Here is a 26,399-nt window from a genome sequence, read left to right on the forward strand (position 1 = left end):
TTCCTCAAGTATCTCATGCACTTGTAATTAATCCTATTGTGGCCAAACAGTTGAGTTGAATTTAAGCATAAGTTAGACAAGATAGAGCTTACGACCTCACATTAGAAGAGCTTTCGCATAAATTAATTAAAATTTACTTAGTAAAGGGGGGCCTCTTAAAAGTTATAGCTTAGCAACAACCTTAAACGAGACCCTGCTAAATGGATAGGACAAGCCAAAATCAGAATGCCAGATATAAAAACCACATCTAATACTATCATCACCATGGTGACTCCGAACTTACAGAGCTAGCCGAAATACCCGTCATTGAATCCATTGGAAAAAGGTTATCTTAATTTAGCGAAACATATGGAGATATGAAAGACTGATATTGCCTCTAATCTAATAAACTTTCCTCACCCCAACAAATACAGCTTCCCTAAACTGTATTGGGAAATAATTATCCCCAGACTATCACTCCAATGGGCAAGAACTCCGATTGTCGTGAGGATATCTCTCTAGATTTGATTCTCTGCTGTAGTCTAACATGCTCATGTAATGAGGTATTTTTACCACTGTGATGTTCCCTGATGATGACGCCAACTTAGCTTTGTTGGAATATGGGAAGTAATAAAGACGAATTGCATTCAATGATTTAACGTTTAAGTTTAAACACTACTAGATGAAAAGCTATGCACATTATCCAAAAGGAATAGTTTTACTTATTAAGAATTTATCTTATAAAAGAATATATTCTCAAAATAATATTTTTATGCTCATAAAAAAGACATCTATAAACAATTGTAAATGAATAAAAATAAGATGTACTCAACTTCTAGTGCACTTGAGGTTCCCCAGAATTTTATGTCGTTTTTTTTTGTTAGCTATTTATATCTCAAACAATTATTCTGTAGTGAGAGTGTAAAATTGCTGTTGTAGCTGCATTCTTCCCTTTTGTTGTACGTCGTAATTCCGGTACTACTATGCGTTTCTATCTTCTTTTTACATAAAATGGTCGACTGCTTAAAGGTAAGAACTGCCGCCATATATTTAATTCTCTTATCTCTAGCCCTCTATAGTCTAACATATTCATTTGTTTAATGGCTGTGCTAGTTAGATCCTGTATATTGAGTGCAAGAATAGATGTTAAATCAAATACAAAGCAGACATCGTTTATATTCCCCATTTATATTACTCTTTCTTTAAACTAGTCGTGTCTTAAATTGTAAATAATATTTACTTTTCTTAGGTAGGTTCGAATTTTTTTAGGATAGTGCATTGACAAAATACAGTCCACTGTGGTGTCTACAAACTATTTAATTAAGCCTGAAATAATATCTACAGAATGATACAGTACACAAGGTCGTCACAATTTTCTTACCACTCTAAACTTTAGTTCTGAGTTAGTTTACCATTTAACATAACATTTCTCGATTATAAGACATACATTGATTAAGCCTAATTTACCATTAGTATACAATATCTCACAACCATAGCCATTTCATATACAATCTTTACATACATTCAATTTACATACCTTCAGTAATACAAAAATAAATAAAAATAAATCAGCTAACTCCTCTTATTCCCTAATACTGTTGACTTTTATGGCTAGATGGATCTCAATCCCTTGGATTATAATCCCTTCATCTCTAAAAAGTTGGGTTAATTTAATGAGAGATTATCGAGCACTTGGCTGGCCCAAATTAGGGCAGAGTGGGAGCCCTTGTACTGATGAGCAGAGCTGCTTTCGGGCGCTTGCGTTTCCACCTGTCGTTTTCATTGTAGCTAGATGACTCTTGAATCAGTTGATTGCAGTGAATAGCAGCTTTTGTGAAATACGTAGAGGCAGTTTCATGGAGAAACGTGAAAATATCTGCTATGTTAGCATTTCGGTGGAGGAGAGTATTCCTGACAAACCATGGAGCGTCAAAAATCATTCGAAGTCATTTGTTTTGGATAACTTGTAGTTGTTTTATGTTGCTGTGGGAAGTGTGACCCCAAGCCGGTGATCCATACGTTAAAGTAGGTCTAATAATTGTTTTGTAGATCAGTAATTTGTTTTCAGTGTTGACTTGACTTCTTCGGTTGAGAAGAGGGTAGAGTTGTGCAATTACGGAATTTGCTTTCTTGCAGACAGAGTCGATGTGAGGGTTAAAATTAAGGGTTATCTAGCTGTATACCTAGATATTTGGTTTTGGATTTCCATGAATAGCTCAGCTGAAAAGTTGAGAACTCTCCATAGGGGGGATGCTTTCCGTCTGGTAAAGAGAATGGCAGTGCTTTTGTCAGCATTTACAGCTATCCTCCATTTTCTGAACCATTTTTCTAGATTTGTTGCTGCGATTTGTAGGCGCTCCGTAGCTAGATGGTCAGAGAGATCTGCTCAAAATTGCCATATCGTCCGCATAGCAAGCTATGGTGGTTGATGTCGCGCTAGGGACGTCTGTAACGATGTTAAAAAGCAGCGGAGAAAAGCAGCGAGCCTTGAAGAACACCTGCAGCGATTCTTTTCAAAGAGGATCTAAGTCTGCGCAGCTTAACTTTAAATGTACGGTCTTTTAGAAAGGAGTAAGGTAAAGGTCTTTACCTCACTAAGATCGTCGATCTTAGTAAGGTAAAGTGGAATGTTGGCTGTAATCATTTTATAGATAAGGCCTTTTTGCCAAACCTTATCAAACGCCTTTGCTACATCCAGAAAGATAGCTCCTGCGTATTGTCTCTCCAGTTAAATCCGGTTGTAATATATTCTGTTGATCTATGAACTTGTTGAGTTGTACTGTACCCAGTATGGAACCCAAATTGTTTTTTTTTGGAATAATGTTGTTTTTTTGTTTACTTCATCTTGTAGACGATTGAGAATGACTCTTTCAGCAATTTTCCCTAAGCATGACAAGAGACTGATGGGCCTATATTTCTGTGAGAACAGTGGTGATTTCTCTGCTTTATGAAAGAGAATTTTATCTGCTTTGTACCATCAAGTGGGAAAGTAACTGAGTCTGAGTCTTGCATTTATGATGGCTACCAGGTACATAACTGCTTTATGACGAAGCACTTTAATAGTTTTGTTGGTAATCTCGTAGGATTCTGGAGCCTTTTGGTTGTTGAGCTTCTTTATGATGGTATAAACTTCCTTAGGTGAAGTGAAACTAATATTTTCATGACTGCAGAGATGACGTAAAGCACAGCGAACATGTTGGTGGATTATCTCAATGAATAGTAAATTCGGATGCGTGTAGTTAGGCCTACGTTGCAGCTCTAGGGCATCTGCAAAAGCTTCAGCCTTCTCATCATCTCTGTACACTATGCCTCTTTCGCCATGGATGGACTGTGTGTTGGACCGATCCGTGTGGAGAGCTTTAGCCAATTTCTAGTGAACTATCCTCAGCTTTTTTTCCCCCACTGTTGATTCCTGAAGTCTTTGAGAGCATATCGGCTCTCAAAGAACACCGAAAGATCAACTGCGCCTTCTCTATTGGATCTTTAACATAGCATCTCCTTCCTTTCTCGGCAAGTCGACACATTTCTCACATGGCGGTGATCCATGTAGACGACGCTACTCTTTCAACTGCGAATTTGGAGTTACGGGGCTTAGGTAAGAGAAGACCAAAGACAAAAAACGACCGTTCTCTTTCACTTCCGACAGCGATGTCGGCGTGACGGGGACTCAGGTAAGAGGAAGCTTAGAAAACCCTAAGGACTAAATTCCCAACTGACGGAAGGCCCTGAACCTTCGTTGTGTGATGCGCAAGTCTGTCGAAACTGGTCACGTATTATACTTACCATGGACAAAGATAAATATGGTCACCTATTGACCTCTGGTCACGTTGACGTCATTCTTCGAGGGTCTCTGCAATTTTCTATCCATGGCAATTCTCAGAATTTTCTCACTAATCTTAACATTAACTTACTGACTTAACATTATTTAGTAACTTTACTTGATGAGGTCATGCGCCATATTAGTTTAACAAAGACTCAACTCAATATTTTTATATTTTTTTAAAGGATTATTTAACAATTTTCTGAGTACTTCCTATGTAACAAAACATGTAAAACCGAACATGATAAGTTACGAAGTCACTTTATCATGAGAGATTTTACAAGAGCTTTGCTCTCGTATGCTTAAAGTACACGAATATTTAGTTACCAGTATTGATGATGATCAGCCTGTCTTTCCACCAAATTTAGAGTGAAGGCCTCTCTCATTGCAGAAGGGTTGGGTCTACCTCTCCCATGGTGACAGTCCATCTCGGGAGATGTGTGTATATACTTGGATGAATAAATGTATCAATGTGAAAGAGAATCACAAACATCCATGCTTTTGGCGGATTCGAACCCGCAGCCTCTTGGCCTGAGAGTGGATACGCTAACTACAGTTCGGCAGTTATCAGTATTAAGGACTTGAAAATATACTTTACATCAGAATCTGTAAAGTCAGTAATACCCATGAAAGAAAATATTATGGAATAAACAGCCCAAGCAATACGTATTAGTAGCTAAACCCTTTTGTCCTACCTTGAAGGCTTCAAATTAAATATATACCTGAACTCGTTAAATTTTGTTATTAAATAGAATATTGAACGAAAAAATATACTTGAAATTCTTTAGAGGAAAGATGACTTATTTGATGCACTTTTTGAATTGCTTTACTTGAGATATACATATGCTGAACTACAAAGCAGGAAATTATGAGAAACGGAGGATCATATTGTTCAATGCAATTCTGTCTGTTGCTTGATGGGAAGAATATTGACAGTGTCTGGGAAACAGTTAAAAAAATACTTATATGATGCAATATCAGAATTTGTATCGAGTGATCGAAGAATAAATAAGGTAGCAGTAAAATGAATGAAAAAAAGAGTGATGTGGAAGGAATACCATGTGCATAAGGATGATGTCCGTTATGAAAATTATAAGCAGCAGCAGGCCAGAATAGTCACAACTGTTGTACGAAAACCTGAGTCTTAGTATGAAAAGAAACTGTCTGCAAACTGAAGACAAACCACAAGAATTCCATCAATATGTTGCAAGTAAAAGAAAAAAAAATGAAATTAAAAGAATGGTGTGAAAGTGACAGATGTAGAAGAAGTTGTTCAAATAATGAGTGCCCATTTTGCTAATAGATATCAGCCTGGTGTACACAACATATGGTTTACTGCTACTTCTTCACTGGATGAAGAAACGCATGTATATGAGGATGTGGTATTAGACCTGTTGCACAAATCGAATAAGAATTCAGCAATAGGGACTGATGGGATATCAGCAATTGTGCTAAAAGAGTGTCCAGCTGAACTGGCTATTCCTTTGATTAGGCTTCTTTATATGAGTTTCAGAACATGGAAGATTCCACAGGAGTGGAAAGAATGGTGTATGGTAATCCCGTTGCACAAAGATGGTGCAAAGACCGTTGTATCCAACTATCGAACGATCAGTATATCAGGAGTGGTGAAGATTTTGGAAAAATTGGTTAGAGCTCGCATTCAAACATGCTCTATTTTTCAATGAATAGCATGGGTGTATTAAGGGAAGATCAGGTTTTAGCAACTTGCTCAAATTTTGTAATAATGTTACTATTCAGTTAGATAAGGGTAATGTATACACCATGATACATTTGGATTTTGCTAAGGCTTTTGACAGAACAGGTAAGACTGTTGCATAAATTGGAAACGGATATTGGATTATGAAATATTAGCGTGGATAAGAGAATGGTTGACTGACTGACAGATATCAAAAAAGTGGTATGGAGGGGGGGGTGCGTATTGTCCTGATATACGCTCATGAGTAGACTCCCACTTCATCATGCAGGCGTTCGAAACCGAAATCCGGAAAATTTGGAAAACTCAAGAAACCTGAGTTTTCGGGTGAAAAAACCCTCTACCCATATCAGACTGGATAAGTTACCTTCAGTCGAAAGAGACCAGATAAAGATTACTCACGACATGGACGGGAATCAAACCGAGGTTTCTCCATCAAAGGGCTTCATCTATACTGATTGAGCTATGGAGGGACTTCGAGGGATGTGTGTTTTCAAAATTTTATGTAACCAGTGGTATCATAAGGATAAATCGTTCTTCCACTGTTATTCACTCTGTACATTAATGACATTGGGAAATTTGACAGGTGACATACAACTATCTGCTGCTGATGATGCGAAGATAGGTATGGTAATCAGAAATGCTGCAGATATGCAGTACTTGCAGAATGATTTGAATAGGCGGGAATTGTAGGCATGGGAAAATTGATGTCAGTTCAATGTCAGTAAATATAAAGACTTTGGCATGATTAGATATCCAATGTGGTATTATATTGGTGTGATTATGCTAGAAGAAACTGATCAGGCTAGGGATCATACAGTATTAGTAGATAGGAAGTTGAAGTTCAGGGGCCATGTAGCAAAGATTGTAAATACCACTCAAAAGAGTATTGCAATTCTGAGACGAACGTTCACATGTAAAGATAAGGATGTCATTTTGCCCCTTTACAAGGCCATGATAAGATGTCACTTGGACTATTTTGTGATGGTCTGGTTTAAGTTGTAATTCTGATATATTAGACAGAGTACAAAGGAAGGTGTTAAAATTATATCGTAATTGTGGAATACTGATTATGAAGAGAGAGAGATTGAGAATTTGTAAGACCGTAGACACTAGCAAACAGGAAAAAGAGGGGTTATATGATTGAGCAAACTTCTGCAAGGATCATACAGGATTTTAGTTTATGCAATTTTTCATTTTATTGTAAGTGAGGAAAGGACAAGATGGGAAGCATACCATCTTGGCATCCTTGGAAGCTGAGAATGAATTTCGCTAAAAAGGGAGTGAGGGCTAGAATTTTCTTTGATAGAGTGGTGCGTAATTGGAATGAATTACCGTTGGATGCTGTGTGCAAGCAGTGTGAATGTATTCAAGAACAAGTATGATATCAGGTGCATGTCATATGCCCCCCCCCCCCCCGCCTCTCTCGACGAGTCCCGACTCCCTGGTATGATTGGCACTGTGTTAATAATGGTTCGCTTCTTACTCTCACGGTAAAATTTTGGTCTCATTGTGGGATAGGATAGATATATTGTGAACGATGTTTCTGTGCCTCCCACGAGGAGTCTTTGTGTTCCATGGAGATACCCCTCAACAACGAAAATAACAACAATATTTATATGGAAAAGTTAAAGTTAGAATATAATACAATCAACCACATAGCAAGAACAACACTTTAAAAAATTATAAAAAAAAAAAACGCAGAAAATCTATACTATATACATAGACAGCCAGCAGTAACATGAATGTGTGCACTCTGTTTCGAATTAACTGTCATCAGATTAAGAAGGGTAGTAGTGGAAAACTTTTCTTTTGTTACTGTTCCAGAAATCCAAAATCATTATAATACTGCTTCTTTTGAAAGTAAACGTTTTCTGTATATTACAGCGATGACGCTTTTACTTAACCAATGAACGTTATTAGAGCCTTTCTTTCTATGTATTTTAAATACTACTGTTATAATTTGTGGTTAGTTTTTGCTTTTTCATCCAAGCTTTATTTCTTTCACGTTTTCGAAGTATGGATGAGAACTTGCTTTCTCAGTACATTGTAAATCGATGACATTGAATGATATATAGATTTTTGTAAAGATTAAGTACTTCAGAGTGGATTGTGAAATTGTTTTTATCAAACCAAGTACAACAAAATGTCAAAAATCGTAGTACCAAATGTAAAGTGTGTTTTGTTAGATATTGAAGGAACTGTGACACCCATAAGCTTTGTGAAGGTTGGGTGAATTTTTTCCCCGCCTAGTTTATTATTATTATTTTATTTATTATATCTTTTTACCCCACGAAAGCTTATACAAACCGATAGTACATTTGGCTCTTTGGATGGGTTAATTTTTTTTTTTTTTTAATCAATTTTGTATATTTCTTGGTATTTTTAATTTATTCTTTAATATAGTCCGGAAATCCTCTATAGACAAAAGATTGAACTTTTTCAAGACACTTCAGGCCTCCAATATGCGGGATAGTGGTCGCACACCAGGTGATTGAATTCGTCTCCCCCCCTAAAAAACGTTACAGGTAAAGAATGATAACGAACAGTTCCACTGTTCTTTATTTCATGGCTCGTGGAATATCATTCATAACGTTATTCAATAAACTTAGAAGTTATGGTATTGTACCAATGTCTTACTATAAACCATTAGTCTGAGCAAGATTTTTGTAAACAGCTATTTGATCTTATTATATTAATATAAGTTAATATGATGTTGCTGGTTGAGTAAGACTGGCTGTGGTGTGGGTGTTGATTCCATGAAGAGATGTTGAACAAAAGATCTGAATATGTCTTAATATGCTAATTTTGTTGCCCTAAGGTTGCCAAATTTTATCTTTGGAAATGCATGGCACAAAAGGAAATTCTTCATGGAAACATGGGATCTCAAACATTTCCAAATTTTGTAATTTTGCATGACACTAAAGTGTATCAGGATTCATTCATTTTGTATTGGGTATAAGTAGGGCATGACTCACCTACTAATCTGTGGTGAGTGTGGAGATACTCATTAACAATAATAATAATAAGAAGAAGAATCTGTAGACTGGACAGAAGAGAATGTTGTTTATTTAATAAAAATAATTTTCTAAACCAAATCATCTTTTAACATTAAGAAAACACAGAAGTGTATGCATAATATAAAATACCATTCTAATAACAAAAATTACTGCAACATTATATGATTTTTTCCAAAAAATCAATATTGGTTTTACTATGCTTCCTCTTCTCTAGAATGGCAAAAAGGAAATGTTCTTCAGGCAATGATAGAGCACCACTTATCTCCTTGTGGAACTCTGATTGCTATATATCTTTAAAAATGAGGGTGAAGGGTGTCTTAAGTAAGTATACAGTTTTTTGTGTGCAAGTAGGATATTACATAATTGGTCGAGCCATGGGTGGTATTACTGTTATTATTATTATTAATGGATAGACCTCCATGGAGTCAAGAAACTCATCGTGGGAAGTCCCGCTCTCACATGCACAGCTCATCATACTTTGACTTAAATGCATTCACTGTCTCTGCACTCACTTTCAGGCAAAGCATTCCAATCATCTATCACTCTCATTCAAAAATCCACTCCTCATCCCCTTGCTCACCCCCCCCCCCCCACCCCAGCTTTCAGGAATGGCCTCTTGTTGTTCTCTCCCTGTCTCCAGATATTCTATGAAAAATCTCATCCAAGTTAATCTGGTCATTATCCCATACCAACTTATGTCTTGATCATGTCTTCCATCTTCCTTCTACCCTACTAGGCTCTGTAATTTGCATTCTCTCAATCTGTCCTCATATTGCACATTCCAGAGACCAGACACCAACTTGGCCAATCATTTCTGAACCCTCTCTGTCATGTCGTCATCTTTTTGACAACCTGGCGATCAGATCTGTACATAGTAATTAATCTGTGGCTTGTGCAAAGCCTTGTACAATGGAATCAAAACATCCTTACTTTTACACATCAGTGTTCTCCACATTATTCCCAATCTGCTGTGTTTTCCTCAGAATTTTAGCAAAATGTCCACAAAATTTCAAGTCCCTGTCCATTATCACTCCCAGATCTTTCATCTCCTCCACCTCTGCTAAAATACTTCCACCAATCCTATACTCTGTATTCCATCTTTGCTTCCCAAATTTTAAAACCTTACACATTACAACATTAAACTGACATCCTCACACACTTGCTTATTCAGACAGTCTATTTAGGTCTTCTTGCAAAGCTACAACATTTGTTCTTCTCATAACTCTCTCCAATTTTGCATCATCTACAAACATTTGTATATCACCATTTAAGCCCTTTTCCACTGTCATTTACATACAAGTTAAACAACAATATCCCCTGAAACAAACCTTAGGGCATGCCACTAATGACTTTCCTCTTTTGGGATATCACTCCCCTACACACTACCTGCTGATACCAGTCAGACAGCTGATCTCCACCAGTGCACTCATCTACTATCCAATCCCATCTGTGCTAATTTGTCACAAATATAAAGTGTACTGAGATTTATTTTGTGCTAGCCATAAGTGTACTGGATTCATTTAGAGATTTTAGCATTTTCATTAGAAATACAATATCTTAACCACCACATTAACTGCAAGAGACCCCAGCAATCAAAAGTAAGCCTCAGTGTATGACTGTAATAATTCATTGCTTTGGTGTGGTCAAACTGGTGTGCTTAATTTGTTGTAATTAAGTCTTTATGCTTAATTACCACAAATGTATTGTTTGAGCCTGCCAAATACAGGACAATTACATGACTGTTCAAGAGATAAATTTAGCTAAAAATGTATTAATATTGTTATTACATTGCATCTGATGGAATCTGAAGCCTCATTTCAGAAGAATCACACTAACCATTTTTCATATAACATCTATCATAATTCTCTTCAAAGTCATTTATAACTGACTTGAGTAACTCATTCTACTCATTCACCTCTTGCTGAGTAAGAAATCTAGGGTTTACACCCTTGCTAAGTACAATCATCTGATACAGTATTTCCAGAGGTCTCTCTTCTCCTCCCTTCATGTCATCTATTGAAAACTTTCTTCTTAAGAAATTCTATAAAATTCTCCTTTATTAACTCACTTTCTTTATTCCATAAATCTTCAATCTCTCTCTTTCTCTCTCTCTCTCTCTCACCTCATATGAAGCATTTATGAGGGGGGGGGGGGAGCGATGAGGAAGTGGTACAAAGGATTCAGAGGCAAGCAACCAACATGGTGAGTGGTCTGCTGAATGTTCCCTATGAGGATAGATTGAGGATATGTGGGCTGCAGAAGTTGGTTGATAGGTGAAAAAGAGGTTATCCCTAGAAATTGAGTAAAATGTGGTTAACAGGGTCACAAGCACTGGATTTTTTTGCTTGGAGAGTTGTGAATGAATGGAATGGATTGCCAGAGTCAATTGTTAGCATTTTGTCTGTTAATGGGTTCAAGGAGAAGTATGACAGATTATGTGGATAGTTTGAGTCTTCCACGATAAGTCTTTGGACTCCATGGAGGTGCCTGTACAATAATAATAATTCCATAGACTTCTCACCATCTTTCCTGTGGATTCTCTCTGCCACTTCCCAATCCCCAAGAAACTCATGTTTGATCAAATTTGTTCTTGGATTACAGATGTATCAGAACTTTACGAAGTAGGTTAAAAATCTAATCTTTGTTTATCAGTGGGTTCTTCACAATCCAGGTGATTTCCTGCACAAGATGTTTTGTCCATTTTTGCGATATGCTTTCTGTAACTTGACTCCTGTCACTATATCCCCCCCCCCCCCAAATCTGTCAAGCTGAGGTTGAGCCAGTCCTTATAAGGACTGGCTTAAAGGGACGAAGCAAGAATGCGTTTCATCTTCCCCGTTATCTGTAGAGGACAGTGTAGGGATAAGGTGTTATTGAGCTATTAAAGCTCTGATCATGGCAGGAGGGTAACAGCAATAGCCGAGCCTCAGTTAGAACTTCATTGGCTTCAGCATTGCATTCCATTACCCTCCAAGGGTATCAATCTCTCCATGATGTAATCTTCGGAAACCTTGAGCAAGTCACCTGTGGATACTTGTTAAATACATCTATTATCTGAGCAGTCAGAAGGTGTAATTAAACTGTTGGTGCTGTAACAGTTGGTTACAGCAGTTTATTTTACTATTCTGTTTTGTTATTTATTTTTAAGTATTTATTTTTTATGCAGTCTGGCTTTGTGCTACTCACCAGATGAATAAGTAGAAATCATAATTATTAAACATGTCTATACTTTGTTCTTCACATTCCATCAAGTGAATGTACTTTTTTATTTGAATCCTATCCATGAAGGAATGTAAACATATTGTACATTTAGGACTGGATTTAATTACAAGGATATTGCACTAGTATGTTTAGTAAATGTACTTGATTGCAAGAACATTATTAGTGAGTTAATATTACATTGCAGTTCCCTGAAATCTCAGGGCTCATATTCATCCAGTAAGTATCTAGAATATTTACATTTCCAAGAATGGAGGCTTTGTGTAATCTGATATTTTCTCAACACCCAGTTTAGTTTACTATTGGGACTGGGCTGAGACACCATCATTATTATGAGCTGTGCAGTGCACACACATACACTATTGATAGATAACTTTAGTTGATGGTATATGTGAAAATACTATTAATAAGAAAAAAGTCTAATGAACTGCTTGAACTAGTTGCTTATTTATGTTATATTAAAAGGAAGCAAAAGTGTTTTTATTTAATTTTTTTATTTTAACTAATTAATTATACTATATTGAATTCAGGTTCAGTTGTCCTTGTCATAAGTTTTGTATGTCTTGAATTTCAGTGTATTATGTCACCAGAGAAATATTGTGCATTAGAAGAATAACTGGTCAACTCCACTTTGATCTATGGAGAGTAATATTGCGAGTTGCTGCTGACTGGCTACTCTGGTAACTCAGCAATCAGACAACTCAAATACTACTTAGGTATAAACGGCTAACCAGCTAGCATTACATGAAAAGCATTACATGGAGGCCTTAATAATAATAATAATAATAATTATTATTATTATTATTATTATTTCCCAAGACCTCATGGAGTCAAACTCATCTGGGAGGTCCTTTCATCACACACACACATCTCATCATACCGTGTCTTAAACACACTCAAACTCCTTGCAGACACCACACTCTCAGGTAAGGCATTCCAATCATTCACAACTCTGCATGAAAAAAAACCTGCCTCTCACTTCCCTACTCACACCCTCTTTATACGGTTTCCAGGGATGACCTCTGGTTCTCCCCTGATCTCCCACTATTCTCTGTAGAACTTCTTCACCATTGATCTTATGACAACCCCTTACCAACTTATAGGTCTCTATCATATCTCCCCTCTCCTTCTATCCACAAGACTCTGCAAATTACATCTTCTCAATCTTTCCTTATACTCAACATTCCAGAGGTCAGAAACTACCTTAGTCAGTCACCTTTGGACCCTTTCCAACATCTCTTCATCCTTCTGAAAACCTGGTGACCAAATCTGGACACAATAGTCCATGTGTGGCCTAATCAAAGCCTTATACAACGGAACAAAAATCTCCCTACTTCTACATGTCAGTGTCCTCTGCATCATTTCCAGAAGTCTTTGTGTTGTCTTCACAATTTTGGCGATGTGTCCTCTAAATTTTAGATCCTTATCCCCTATCACCCCTAGATCTCTTATTTCCTCTACCTCCAAACAGTATATTCTCACCAAGCATAAATTCTGCATCCCATCTTTGTTTTCCAAATTTTAAAACCTTACATTTTGCAACATTGAACTCATATCCCCATTTGCTTGCCCAATCACTCAATTTATTCAAGTCTTCTTGCAAGGCCACAACATCTTCACTACTCTTTATGGTTCGTCCCAACTTTGCATCATCTGCAAACAACTGAATATCTCCATCCAAATCTTTGCCAATATCATTAATATACAAGTTAAATAGTAATGGCCCTAAAACAGACCCCTGAGGCACTCCACTAGTGACTTTCCTTTTCCTGGATATCACACCCCATACACAACTTGTTGATACCTATCAGATAGCCAGTCTCCAATCCAATGCACTAATCTAATATCCAACCCCATCTGCTCTAGTTTGACTGTCAACTTATCATGAGGTACTCTATCAAAAGCCTTTGCGAAATCTAAGTATATTACTGTGTATCCTTCTCCTCTGTCCAAGGAAGCAGTCTCTTTATTGGAATAAGTAAGTAAATTACTAAAACATGACCTCCCTTTAGCAAATCCATGCTGTCCATCAAAGATTATACCATTGTTGGTATAATATTTGATGGACAGCATGGGTTTACTCTGGATCCTAGTTCTCACAAGCTTCTTCAACAACTTAACCACAACACCTGACACAGAGATAGGCCTATAGTTTGATGCTTGAGTTCGATCACCTCCTTTATGAAGTGGCACAATCTTGCCCTCCTTCCAATCTTTAGGAACTTGACCAAGTGCAAGTGTTTTTAATACGACAAGACTCATATTAAAAAAATATGTCAAGGCAGGCGTCAACTCTCTGGCACACTGCATGTATGAAAGTTTTAAGAGTGCATTGTGCATCAGCACTCATCTCAATTGGTCCATTGCAATTAATTGTAGGATAACAAAGGTTGGTCAGTTGGTAAAGCCTCTGCTACTAATGGTTCATGCAGAAAGTTAAGCAAGTTTGAATGCCGTTAGTAGTTGGAAGGGGAACAATCGTTCGATGCTGTTGGCACACTCTCCCTCGATGAGTCTTTGGACTCCCTGGAGGTGTCATAATATTAATCTGTAATAACTTTGAATACTTTAATTTATCAGTTTATTGTAACCAAATAAGTGCAGAATAGGGGACTATGTGTTTGTTTTAAGATATATTAGAAAACAATAATGAAGGAGAATGCTATATTTAATTGATATATTTGAATTACTCAAAGGTGTAAAATTTGGAAGAGGAGGATGAGGCTTACCTACCTCCTTCGACTACAATTACACATTCAGCACAAACTCTTGCAGAAAACAGGACATTCAGTAGATTGTTAACAGTTTCCTATTGTAAATATGAACAAAAAGTTATAAATTATTTATAGAAAATAATATGTTAAAAACTTGTCTATATCGTTGTCCTAAACACATCAATCACATTTCACACATGCAAAACAGATGAAACTCAGAAAACAACAACAGCAACTCATGAGAAATGATAATGTTTAGTTTACCTTCTGGTTGATTTAAAACCACTAAAACACTAAGAATTTGGCTCACTGTGTCGTCTTTCTCATCTGTTCAAAGGGCTCAAAGATAAATTCACATTAATAGCCTGTCTGTGCAGGCAGGCTATTAATGTGAATGTGATGCAATGTTTACATGTCAAAAGGTGTCTTCCTCATGAAGCATTAGTATATTGTGTATAATTTTAGGGATCACGAGGAGCCAGGAAACACTGAGGGGAGTCTTTAACAGGAATAAATGCAAACATATAATATTGGTGATATTGCTTTTCTGTGGGTGTGCAACACACACCTAGCACACCCAGAATATATGCCTCTGAGATATATATACTGTATATGTCGGTGTACAGGACAACCGACATATAAGATGAGGCCTAAATTTTAAACTATTTTTAGGTTTTAAACTTAGGTCGGTTGTATAAGACGACTCCACAATTTCTTCTTTCTTGTATTAATGCAACGTTAGGTATTGTTGTTATATCCATTATTTTTATATCTATGCATATCAGTTATTTTTTTGCATAGCATCGATTTAGTATTTATGCGAATTATCTTAATTAAAAGTGATTAGCCCCAATTTTAATTAATTATTATTTTGCATTTTTTTTTTTTTAGATTTTAGGATTATTAAAATTGTTATCATTTAAAATCATGGAACCAGCAACAAAACGAAGAAAGCATGAAGCTTGATTTAAAATAAGGGTAATTGAAATGGCAAAGCAAACTAATAACTGTGCTGCTGCAAGAAAGTTTGACATAACCGAGAAGATGGTAAGAGAATGGAGAAAGAATGAAGATATTTTAAAAAAATTGCCAAAGAAAAAATGTGTGATGAGAACGTGAGAACGGGGATCACCCAATGGCTGCAACTGGAAAATCATGTTGCAGAATGGAATCTTGTTACAAGAAATATGATTACAGCATATGCACTAAAATGGTCAAGATTGAATCTGGATGAAAGTATAGAATTTCAAGCTACTTCAAGATGGTGTAATCATTTTATGAACAGACAAAATCTGGTAATACAACAAAAAACGAAAATTGCTCAAGAATTACCAGCAGATTTTGACCACAGACTTACCAGTTTCCATAAATTTATTATTCAGTTAAGACAAGAACATAAATTTCTATTGTCAAACATTGGAAATATGGATAAAACTTCTATGAGCTTTGATATGATAAGCAATAATAAAACAGTGGAGTCCAAAGGTAGTAAGAGTGTGCTAGTTTGAAGTACAGGTCATGAAAAAACAAGGTTTACAGTTGTGTTGTCATATTTGGCTGATAGAACCAAGTTAAAACCAATGATTGTCTTCAAACGTAAAGCTAAGCCTAAGATAAAATTTTCTTCAGGTGTTTTTGTACATTTTCACGAAAAAGAATGGATGGACGAAAACGGTGTGCAATTATGGATAATGTGTGGAACACACGACCAGGCGGTATAAGGAAGAAACGCAGTTTATTAGTATGAAATATGTTTCATAGCCATTTAACTGAGAATACTAAAAATCTTCTAGAAAAAAAAACACAAAAATTGCTGTTATACCAGGTGGTTTAACTTCTATATTGCAACCACTAGATGTCTGCTTGAACAAATGTTTAAAGATCACATGCGAGAAGAGTGGAATAATTGAATGCTGACTGGTGAAAAATCATTTACAAATGTTGGATCTATGCATCACTTGACATGTTGTGCAATTTTGTGATCAAAGCATGGAATAAAGTAAAAGTAGAGACTGTAATAAAATCATTTAAAAAGTGTACTATCTCTAATCTTATGGATGGTACTGAAGATGATCTGTTGTGGGACACTGATGACAATGAAAACGAAATCAATTCACCGGATTCGAACTGGGATCCATATGACGATCATTTAAACAATGAAACTGAAGAACTATTTTCAGCAGACGATGAAGAAAATTAACATGAAAATTGACGTTAATCATTATTATTTGTTTTTTAAGACTTACATCTATTGTAATATTTTAAATAAATTTATGTAACAAAAAATTAATCTGATTTGTTTATAAACACTGGCTGTTTTCTTATATAATAATGTAGTGTAACTACCTAAATGTTCATTCAAGAAATTAAGCTTCCCTTTTTATACTCGCTGTATAAGACGACCCATGATTTCGAGGGGGTTTTCTGTAGTATTTGAGAGTCGTCTAATACATTGACATATACAGTATATATTATATGAATGGGTGTAAGATCAGTTTTCAATCTTTGTTTCAAGGCTCCATTCTGTCATAAACTAAGTAAGAAAACTGAAAATCTTACCAGTTGTGAGATATAATCAGTGATAAAATTTTTGAATGCCAAAAATTGGCTGAAACTTATCGGTGGAGAAAATCCCATGAGTGAGGTGAGATATTGTAGAACGTTCACTAAAGGGAGGATGAGTATGCATGATGAAGAACGAATTGGTCACTTGTCTTTAATCACTGCCAATCTGTGATTAACAAATACCTGTTATAACAGATATAACAGATCTCCTGTTAACAAGCAAGATTCTTGTTAACAGGAGATCTTCCTTGGAACTTCATTAAGTTAATAAATAGGGTGCCATTGTTAGTATCAAACTATGGAAATTCATGCAGAAGAGTAATTATTTTCTTCTTCTTATTATTATTATTATTAAGAGAGACCTCCAGGGAGTAAGGGACTCATCGAGGGAGGCCACATATTACATGCACCGGCTATCATACTTATTCTTGAATTCATTCATGTTGCTTGCACTTATAACATCCAATGACAATCCATTCCAATCACATACCACTCTATGAGAGAAAAATCTAGCCCTCGCCTTCTTCTTAGCAGTATTCATTCTAAGCTTTCAAGGATGCCCTCTTGTCCTTTCCCCACCCTCCATAAATTGAAGAATTCCATCAGTTGAAATCCTGTATGAGCCTTTCAGAAGTTTGTAAGTCTCAATCATATCACCCCCTCTTTCTCCTATTTGCTGGTGTCTGCAGTCTACAAATTCTCAATCTGTCTTCATAATTAGTATTCCAGAATCCTGATATCATTATTAACACTCTCTTTTGCAATCTCTCCAATATATCAGAATCACAACGGAGACCAGACTGCTGCACAACAGTCCAAATGTGGTCTTATCAAGGTCTTGTAAAGAAGCAAAATGACATCCTTATCTTTACATGTGAACATTTGTTTCAGCATTGCAATTATCTTTTGAGTAATATTTAAAATCTTTGCTACATGGGCCCCTGAACTTCAGCTTCCTCTCTAATAACACTCCAAGATTCCTAGCCTCAACAGTTTCTTCTAGCATAATCCCACCAATATAATACCACATTGGATATCTAATCATGCCAAAGTGGATGACTTTCATTTACTGACATACATTTTCCCATGCCCACAATTCCAGTGTTGTGATGGAAAAAGGGCTGACTCACTATTTGAGCCATTTTGTTTCCGACCCAACACAGAGACAACGAAAACCTAAAGATAAGGACATGCTTATACTTCCAAGGACAGGGCTAAGGGAGTATTGTATATAAATTCACTCAAAGGTATATCAACTTAACTGAGATTATTAATACTGAGTAAGCTAAGGAAATCTGTGTTTAAAACTAATAATATTTCTGTAAAATAAGCAAAGGAAAACTGTGTTACAGGACCAAAATTATTGTTATTTAATGTGCTTAAGAGATCTGTGTTTTAGAACCATGTTAGAATAGTTCAGAGTTAAGGTGACCAATCAGCCCTAGAAAAGAAGAATATGACGTAGTCAACGAGAGAGGGTACTAGGAAGGCAAATATAAGGTGCCGTGTGAGATTCAAATGCTCTCTTGTTTTCTGTTCTTGCGTTCCTGTCCAATCCTGGATAGCTGAGGAAGCTTGTCGCTGGTGCCCTGCAACACTCTCCCAGTTGCTGTTGTACCGAGTCGAATAAAGCCACCTAAGGAATGAAGTCAGAATCTCAGTAAAGAGCCGTTGTTGGACTACACCAATGTATAGTCAGCGAAGGGCAACCTTTGAAGAAAGTGCAAGTAAGTCGCAGAGGCCATAGAAACATGAGGCTAGGAATTTCTGAAGTCTTGCCATATCGGAAGTGAAAGCGTGGGGGAAGTCACGGAAACCCCTTGAACAAAGACAAGATGGTAATGTACAACCTTTTCATACATATTAATGAATTGTAGACGTAAAAAGGAATAGGAGCCAAGGATTTGAGGAGCTCCACACATTAACTTACCCATAGTGCCTTAATGACTATTTGGACTGATTGTCTGTGTCAAGTAAGCTGGTGCCATTCCAAGCTTGTGCCGAGAAGGGAACCTAATCTTTGAACTGTTTGTCAGGAAGAAGCTATTTGCTGTAGTGTTAGATATTAGCCTGAATTTTACTTAAATTGTGGGGGATAGAGATTGTGCAGAATTAGAATTTGTTTTCCATGTTAAAATTATAAGTTAGAATCAGTTTGGTATGCCATGTATAAAGTTTATATCTAATTGTGCTTAGGAAGTGAGCATTGAGTATCCCTGTAAGGATAAGTCGAGTCTGAATTTAATAAGATGACAGATATAGGATTTGGTAAATAATAATATTTGGTTAACCGATCAAGTGTTGATCAATTTTTTTAATTAACTGAACCATAGGTTCAGTTAATTAATAAAATTGATCAACACTTGATCGGTTAACCAAATGTTATTATTTACTAATTTATGATCAAGAAAACAACCGTCATGAAGATATAGGATTTGTATTACTTAAGCAAAGAGATTGTAATTTTGGATATTGTTGGTTCGAAAACAAAATGGCTTACGAATAGTGAGTCAGCCCTTTTTCCAACACAACACCAGCCTATTCAAATCATTCTGCAAGTATTAGCAGCATTCCTGATTACCCTACATATCTCTGCATCATCAGCAAATATCTATATGTTGCTTGTCAAATCCTTCCCAATATCATTGTACAGATTGAATAATAGTGGATCAAGCACTGATCCTTGTGGTACACCTCTGCTCACATTAAACCTTGCAGACTCAAATCCCCCATATATCACTTTTTGATATCTGTCAGTCAGCCATCCTCTTATCCATGCCAATATTCTATAACCCAAACCCATATTCTCCAATTTATGCAATAGTCTACCATGCTGTATTCTGTCAAAAGCCTTGGCAAAGTCCAAAAGTATCATGGTATATCCATGATATGTATGTATCCCTTGTCTAGTTCAGTGGTAACATTTTTATAGAATGTGAGCAAGTTGCTAAAACATGACCTTCCCTTACTAACCCATGTTGCTCATTGCAACGTAGAGATTCACTGTCAACCCATTTCTGAATGTGAGCTCTAACCAGTTTTTCCAAAATTTTCACTACCACCACTCCTGAGATGCTAATTGGTTGATAGTTGGATACATCGGTCTTTGTACCACCCTTGTGCATATTATTATTATTATTTTCGGGCTACTCCAGGAGTCCTTAGACTTATTGAGGGAGGCCCTAAACATCATGTCCACACAACTATACGACATTCTCACAGTATCTATCATACCTTGCCTTGAACTTGCTCACTGTCATAGCACCCACAACAGACTCTGGCAGCTTATTCCACTCATTTACCACTCTAAAAGTAAAGAACCCAGCTCTAACAACCCACAGTATGAGTTCCACATTGGTGGAACCCAGTACAGTTCCACCCATGTGGTATACTGCTGCTAATCTTTTCACCCCAAAATGCATACCCTTACATTTTGTCACATTAAATTGACATGCATTCTCCTTAGCCCAGTCCTCCAATCTATCCAAGTCATCCTGCAAGACTTTGACATCTTCTGCATTCACTATTGCCCTCCCCAACTTTGCATCATCAGCGAACAAATGAACTGTTCCACTTAGATCCTTCCCTATATTGTTAATGAACAGATTAAACAGCAGTGGTCCAAGAACAGAACCCTGTGGCACCCCACTAGTCACAGGCTGTCTTTTGGACTCCACTCCTGAATAAACCACTCTTTGATATCTCTCCATCAACCACCCACCTATCCATCTCACCAACCCTATATCCGTTCCCATATGTTGTAGTTTACGGATTAGAATTCCATGTGGTATCCAGTCAAATGCCTTTGCCAGGATACCACATTACAGCAGTATCACTGTAAACCCATTTCCCTTATCCAGTTCAGCCATCACCTTGTTATAAAACTTGAGCAAGTTACTCAGGCATGATCTACCTTTTACAAAGCCATGCTGTCCCCCTGTACAGTATCTCATTTTCATCAATCCATTCCTGTATTTTTCCCTTGACTACTTTCTCCAAGACCTTGACAACAACTCCTGATATGCTGATCGGTCGGTAATTTGCAACCATAGTCTTGGATCCTCCTTTATGCAGTGAAACTATTTTCCCCTCTTTCCACGCCTTCGGGACTAAACCAGGCCCAAGACTCAGATTAAACAAATGGCCAAGGGCACTGATAATTCCTTAGCCACTTCATGCAAGACCCGTGCCGGTATGCCATCCAATCCCACAGATGTATTCACATTAAGGTTCTGTAATAGACTATTCACCTCCACTTCATTCATCACAATTCCCGTATAAACTAATGGCTCCTTCATTTTTTCAATGTCACCACGTGGATGATATACTTTTGCAAAGTGCGCGCTCAGTAACTCCACTATATCGACTGGTTCAGTGACCGCCTTACCATCGTCATTCCTTAAAATCATTTTGCCATGTACAGTTTTTTTCTTGCTTGCAGCATATTGAAAGAACTGTTTCGGATTCTCTTTTGCTTGCATAGCTAGTTTCCTTTCATAATTGGCTTTTGTTTTTACCACACTCGTTACCCTTCTGGCCTGCACTTTATACTGTTCGTGTGCCTGCAGGTCACCCCTTTCTTTAAATTCCCTCCACAGTTGTTTCTTTTTTTGCAGCTCAAGCTTAATGGTGTTATTCATCCATTTAACTCCTACTTGTTTTACTATTCGGACCCTAGGTATACAATCATGAATAATGGTGTTATTCATCCATTTAACTCCTACTTGTTTTACTATTCGGACCCTAGGTATACAATCAGCCATAACCTCCTGTAAATGCTCCTTGACCACTTCCCATGCTCTATCGACGTCTGGCCGTTGCAGTTGTACGTGCCATGGCACTGATCCAAGCAATCTCCTAAGCTTGTAATACTTGCCAGCACGGTAATTCCACATATACCCTGTCTTAATCAAAAATTCCACACCTTTAGCCACCTCACAGGTCAAGACCTTATGATCACTCTCACCAATAGGTGGCAACATGGTCATATTCATTACAGTCAAATTGTGAGATGCTATTATCAAGTCAAGCACTCTCACACCCCTAGTATTTTCAATTACATGCTGTCTCAGATAGTTATCCCTTAATAATTGAATAAAATCCATTTCCTTCCTCACATGTGTCCTCTCCTCCTTCCAATCAATGTTACCATAATTAAAATCCCCCATAATAATTACCCTCCTTCCACTCATTTCATCAATTTGTTTATGCATACTATCTCCACCATCTATTCCATCACCTGGTCTATAGCAGCACCCAACTGTATATTTTATTCTGCCAGTCTCAATTTCACACCAAATAGCCTCAAACAAGCTCCTTTCACTATCCTGCAATACAACTTCAATTCTCCTTGGCTTCAGTTCATCAGCTATCATCAGCTATCATCAATAACACCCCTCTCCCCATTTTATTCTCTCTGTCCCTCCTAAACACACTATAACCTACACATTCTATCCCACTAACTATATCATCTTTCGTCAGCCATGTTTCACTAATGCCAATAACCTGTGGCCAGGAAGAGCCAATCAAGGTCAAAAATTCTTCCTTCTTGTTCCTAATACTCCTGGCATTAGTATACATGAAATGCAGTGATCCTTTTGTCCCACCCCTATCTTGATGCGTTATTCTAAATGTCCCATTCCCATTTTTTGTCCTTAGTACTGGCTCAGGTACATTATATACATTTTTACACTCAACTGTCTCACTGATGTCTGCATATCCACCCCCCCCCCCCATCCTTGGTAGTTCTAGTTTCCCTGGTTCTGCACATCCATTTTCGCTTCATTCAGCAACACCTTTTCTAGTCTTCGCACACCAAGTCCATTCAAATGCAGGCCATCCGTCTTATATAAGTCCTTTCGCCCATCAAACTCATTCCACATGTCCACAAATTCCACACCATACCGTCTGCATAACCTGCGCATAATGTCATTTGCGATTATGTCCCTCCTTCTAAACTCCTCTCTGTCTGCTGAACACTCTTTTAGCACATGTGCTGATATCTCATCAGTCCATTATTACTGAATTCTTATTCAGTTTGTGCAACAGCTGTAATACCTCATTCTCATATACGCGAGTTTCTTCATCCAGTGGAGAGGTAATAGTGAGCTCAATGTTGTGTACATCAGATTGATAGCTTTTAACAAAATGGACACTCATTAGTTGAACCATCTCTTCTGCATCTGTAACTCTCATGCTGTCTACATTTAGAAGAGTTATTCTTTCATATTCATTCTTTCTGTTACTTGCAGCGTATCGATAAAATTCTTGTGGGTTGTCTTTAGCACACAGAGTGAGTTTCTTGTCATACTCAGCTTTGCTTTCTTCATAACGGACATCATCCTTATGCACATGTGATTCCTTCCACATCATCTTTTTCTTACGAATCTCTTGCTTAATAAGATTACACATCCATTTGACTCCTATCCTATTTATTCTTCAAACTCTCAGGACACGCATTCTGATATTACATCATTTAAGTATTGTTTAAATGCTTCCCATGCATTGCTGATATTCTTCCCATTCCACTGAACTCGGTATACTCCTCAGTTGGTCATAATTTCCTGCTTTGTTGCTCAGCATGTAACCTTTTCTGAATGGAATATTCATAAACTTAGTCACTTTCAAGTGAGTACCGCATGACCACTGTCACCAACCTGAGGCAGAATAGTTGTGTCTTTAACTGAAACACCTTCTGACACTATAATCAAATCTAACACTCTTTGACCTTGAGTTCCTTCTGTCACATGCTGCTTGAGGAAGTTGTCCCAAAACAGCTCAATAAATGCATTTTCATTCTTTTCATGAGATTGTACTGCTACCCAATCAATATTTAGATAATTAAAGTCTCCCATTATGATTTCTCTTTTCGTGCTCATCTTTTCTATTTGGTGATGCATTTTTCATCACTAGCAACCAATCTACCAGGTCTGCAATAACACCCCACTATGTAATTATACCAGGTTCTTTTGTTATGAATGGGTAAAATAATGATACAACAGTCTCAGTGTTAATCACAGAATGCTGTATCATTATAATTATTATTATAATGCCGGCATCTCCATGGAGTCAGACTCATTTAAGACACATGCTAACTATTATTCCCAATCATTCATTATTGGGGGTGGGGACTCCAGCTACTTCTGTGAGTTCCCCAATAGTTTGGGGAACTATTACTAACAGTTACTATCTACACTCCTAAACAACTGAGGGATCACTTTTTGTTCTATCCCTACTCATCATTTATTGAAGAATTTCTTTTGTGTAAAAAATCCCTTCAGTAAATTAAATTTCTATCATATCCTCTCTTCTGCCTGTCAGCTAAACTTTGCACTTTAAAAAAACATTTTTTTTAAAGTATTTCCTCCTCTTTTATGCCTTTACTATCCTGGCATCTGTCTGCGTTGCACACATTGCACATATGGCTGGCGCACCCCTGAACTAAATTATAGACAAGAAAGCATATTGTTTTAATCCTTTACCCGACAAACAACATTTTCATGTGAAGTATATATTCATTACTGGTCTACTTGTATATAGATGACACTATTAGCTTTACATCAATTGGCTCACCATCCCACATTTACTTTTGGATATATACATTCCTGTACAGTATGAGAAAGTTGATTATCCAGACTGGTTTCAACAGTTTGGATATACTGGATATATATGGATATATAGATTGCGGTCTCACCAGCAGGAGCCACCCAGAAAGGTATGCCATATACACGTAGTAAAATGGTATATCACTATACTATAGTGTTAAAATACTCTGAATCAGAGATAGTTATAGAAAGCTTTCCCCTCTTGGTTACAAAATAAATTATAACAGACAAGAAATTATGTTGGGGTGCTTAAGGGTTGAAGCTGTATAACTGAGAGGAGACCTCCACATAGCCTTTAAAGCAGGGGTCGCCAAAGTCATTTGCCCGTCGACCCCTTCAAGCGTTTCTTGACTTTTTATCGACCCCCTATATTTTACTATTATGTAATTATAATAGGACAATCAATAAAAGACACGTATGTGAGTTTTTAGATTGTTTATTTTATAGTTACGGTGTTTATTGTATGTATAATATAGTATATATTATTATATTACTATTACTACTACTATTACTATCACTAGTAATATCACTGGTATTACTAGTGATATTAATAAACTACTGGTATTAATATCACTGGTATTACTACCAGCACTGCTCAACTCTTCAACATAGAGAAGTTTAGTTCGTGAATGAATAACGATTGAATTATAATATGTATGTTGATGAATTTTAGAACATTAACGCTCACTTGTATGTCGAGGCACAAAAATGAGACTGGGATCGAATACTTGTAAGTATCAGTAAATAAGAACCACGCACGTGTTGCAATCTTGCTCCCACTGCACTAGCCGGCAGGAACCACCAACATCCATTTATTGGTAAATACGTCATTTTGGCATACTTGATTGGCCTCAGTAACTATTTTCATGACCTTACTCCATCTTACAGGTCCTATTCATGGACCTGTAAGATGGAGGTACTGATCCCACGATTCACTCTTAATTGCGTTGTCATTACCTCCATGTCTTTTGTCATGGAGGTAATCCAAATTAACCGAATTAAACATTACCCATACAATGATGCCTTATATTTTTCTTTCGACCCCCAATCGATCCCTGAGCGCAAATCGATCCCTAACAATGTCATATCGACCCCTTTGGCGACCACTGCTTTAAAGGAATGTGGAGAACCGACCAGGACTTCTGACCTAATGTCCAATCTTCACCTTCTTCACCTAATAGTATGGTGCACCCTGTTAGGTATCATCTTGATACTGAACGAATGAGGATGGGCTGGCAGTTTGGGATTTAGCCAACCAAATTGTATTCTTCTTGGCTTAAACCACAAATAAAATTATGGTACAACACAACAGAACTTTATGCCGGCTGGGGAATTGTTCGGTTAAACAAGGCCCCCCCCCCTGTTGTTTTCACCAGGGAACCAGGGAAAACAGTGACAAGTCAGCTACTGGAACAACTCCTGAAACGCACTCTAATTCAACATCACCAGAGTTCAAGATCGTTACTATCAACATAAGAAGCCTGAATGGCAAAGAAATGGAGCTGGTTAAGGAATTGGATAAGTACCAGATTGACATAAGAGTGACTTAAACAAAAAAGACAAAAACCGTTGAAATCTTTCTAATCAATAAATACAAAATGTTATGTTCAGGCAATGAAAATCAGGGAAAAGAAGGAATAGCTATAGTATTTAACACTAAATACAAGGCTAATGTTGAATGGCAGGCAACATCAAGTAGAGTGATGTGGGCAAATATCAGAATGGGGAACTGGACAATGAGACTTATTTGTGCCTATGATCCCA

The 26,399-nt window shown here is 37.1% G+C and overlaps 1 protein-coding gene across 2 annotated transcripts in view; it reads left to right on the top strand.

Annotated features, from left to right (window-relative positions):
• The first annotated feature begins 7,487 nt into the window (after window positions 1-7,487).
• Enoph (enolase-phosphatase E1) overlaps window positions 7,488-26,399 on the top strand; it is a 105,993-nt gene continuing 87,081 nt past the window's right edge. For both annotated transcript variants that reach the window (XM_090399316.1, XM_090399317.1), the window contains exon 1: window positions 7,488-7,740. In XM_090399316.1, coding sequence (XP_090255442.1) covers window positions 7,660-7,740 — 81 coding nt within the window. In that variant the 5' untranslated portion in view covers window positions 7,488-7,659. The remainder of the gene's footprint in view (window positions 7,741-26,399) is intronic.

Source organism: Typopeltis vanoorti, chromosome 10 (genome assembly GCF_054136105.1).
Source record: "Typopeltis vanoorti isolate ZY-2024b chromosome 10, IOZ_Tvanoo_1.0, whole genome shotgun sequence".
NCBI classification, from domain to species: Eukaryota; Metazoa; Arthropoda; class Arachnida; order Uropygi; family Thelyphonidae; genus Typopeltis; species Typopeltis vanoorti.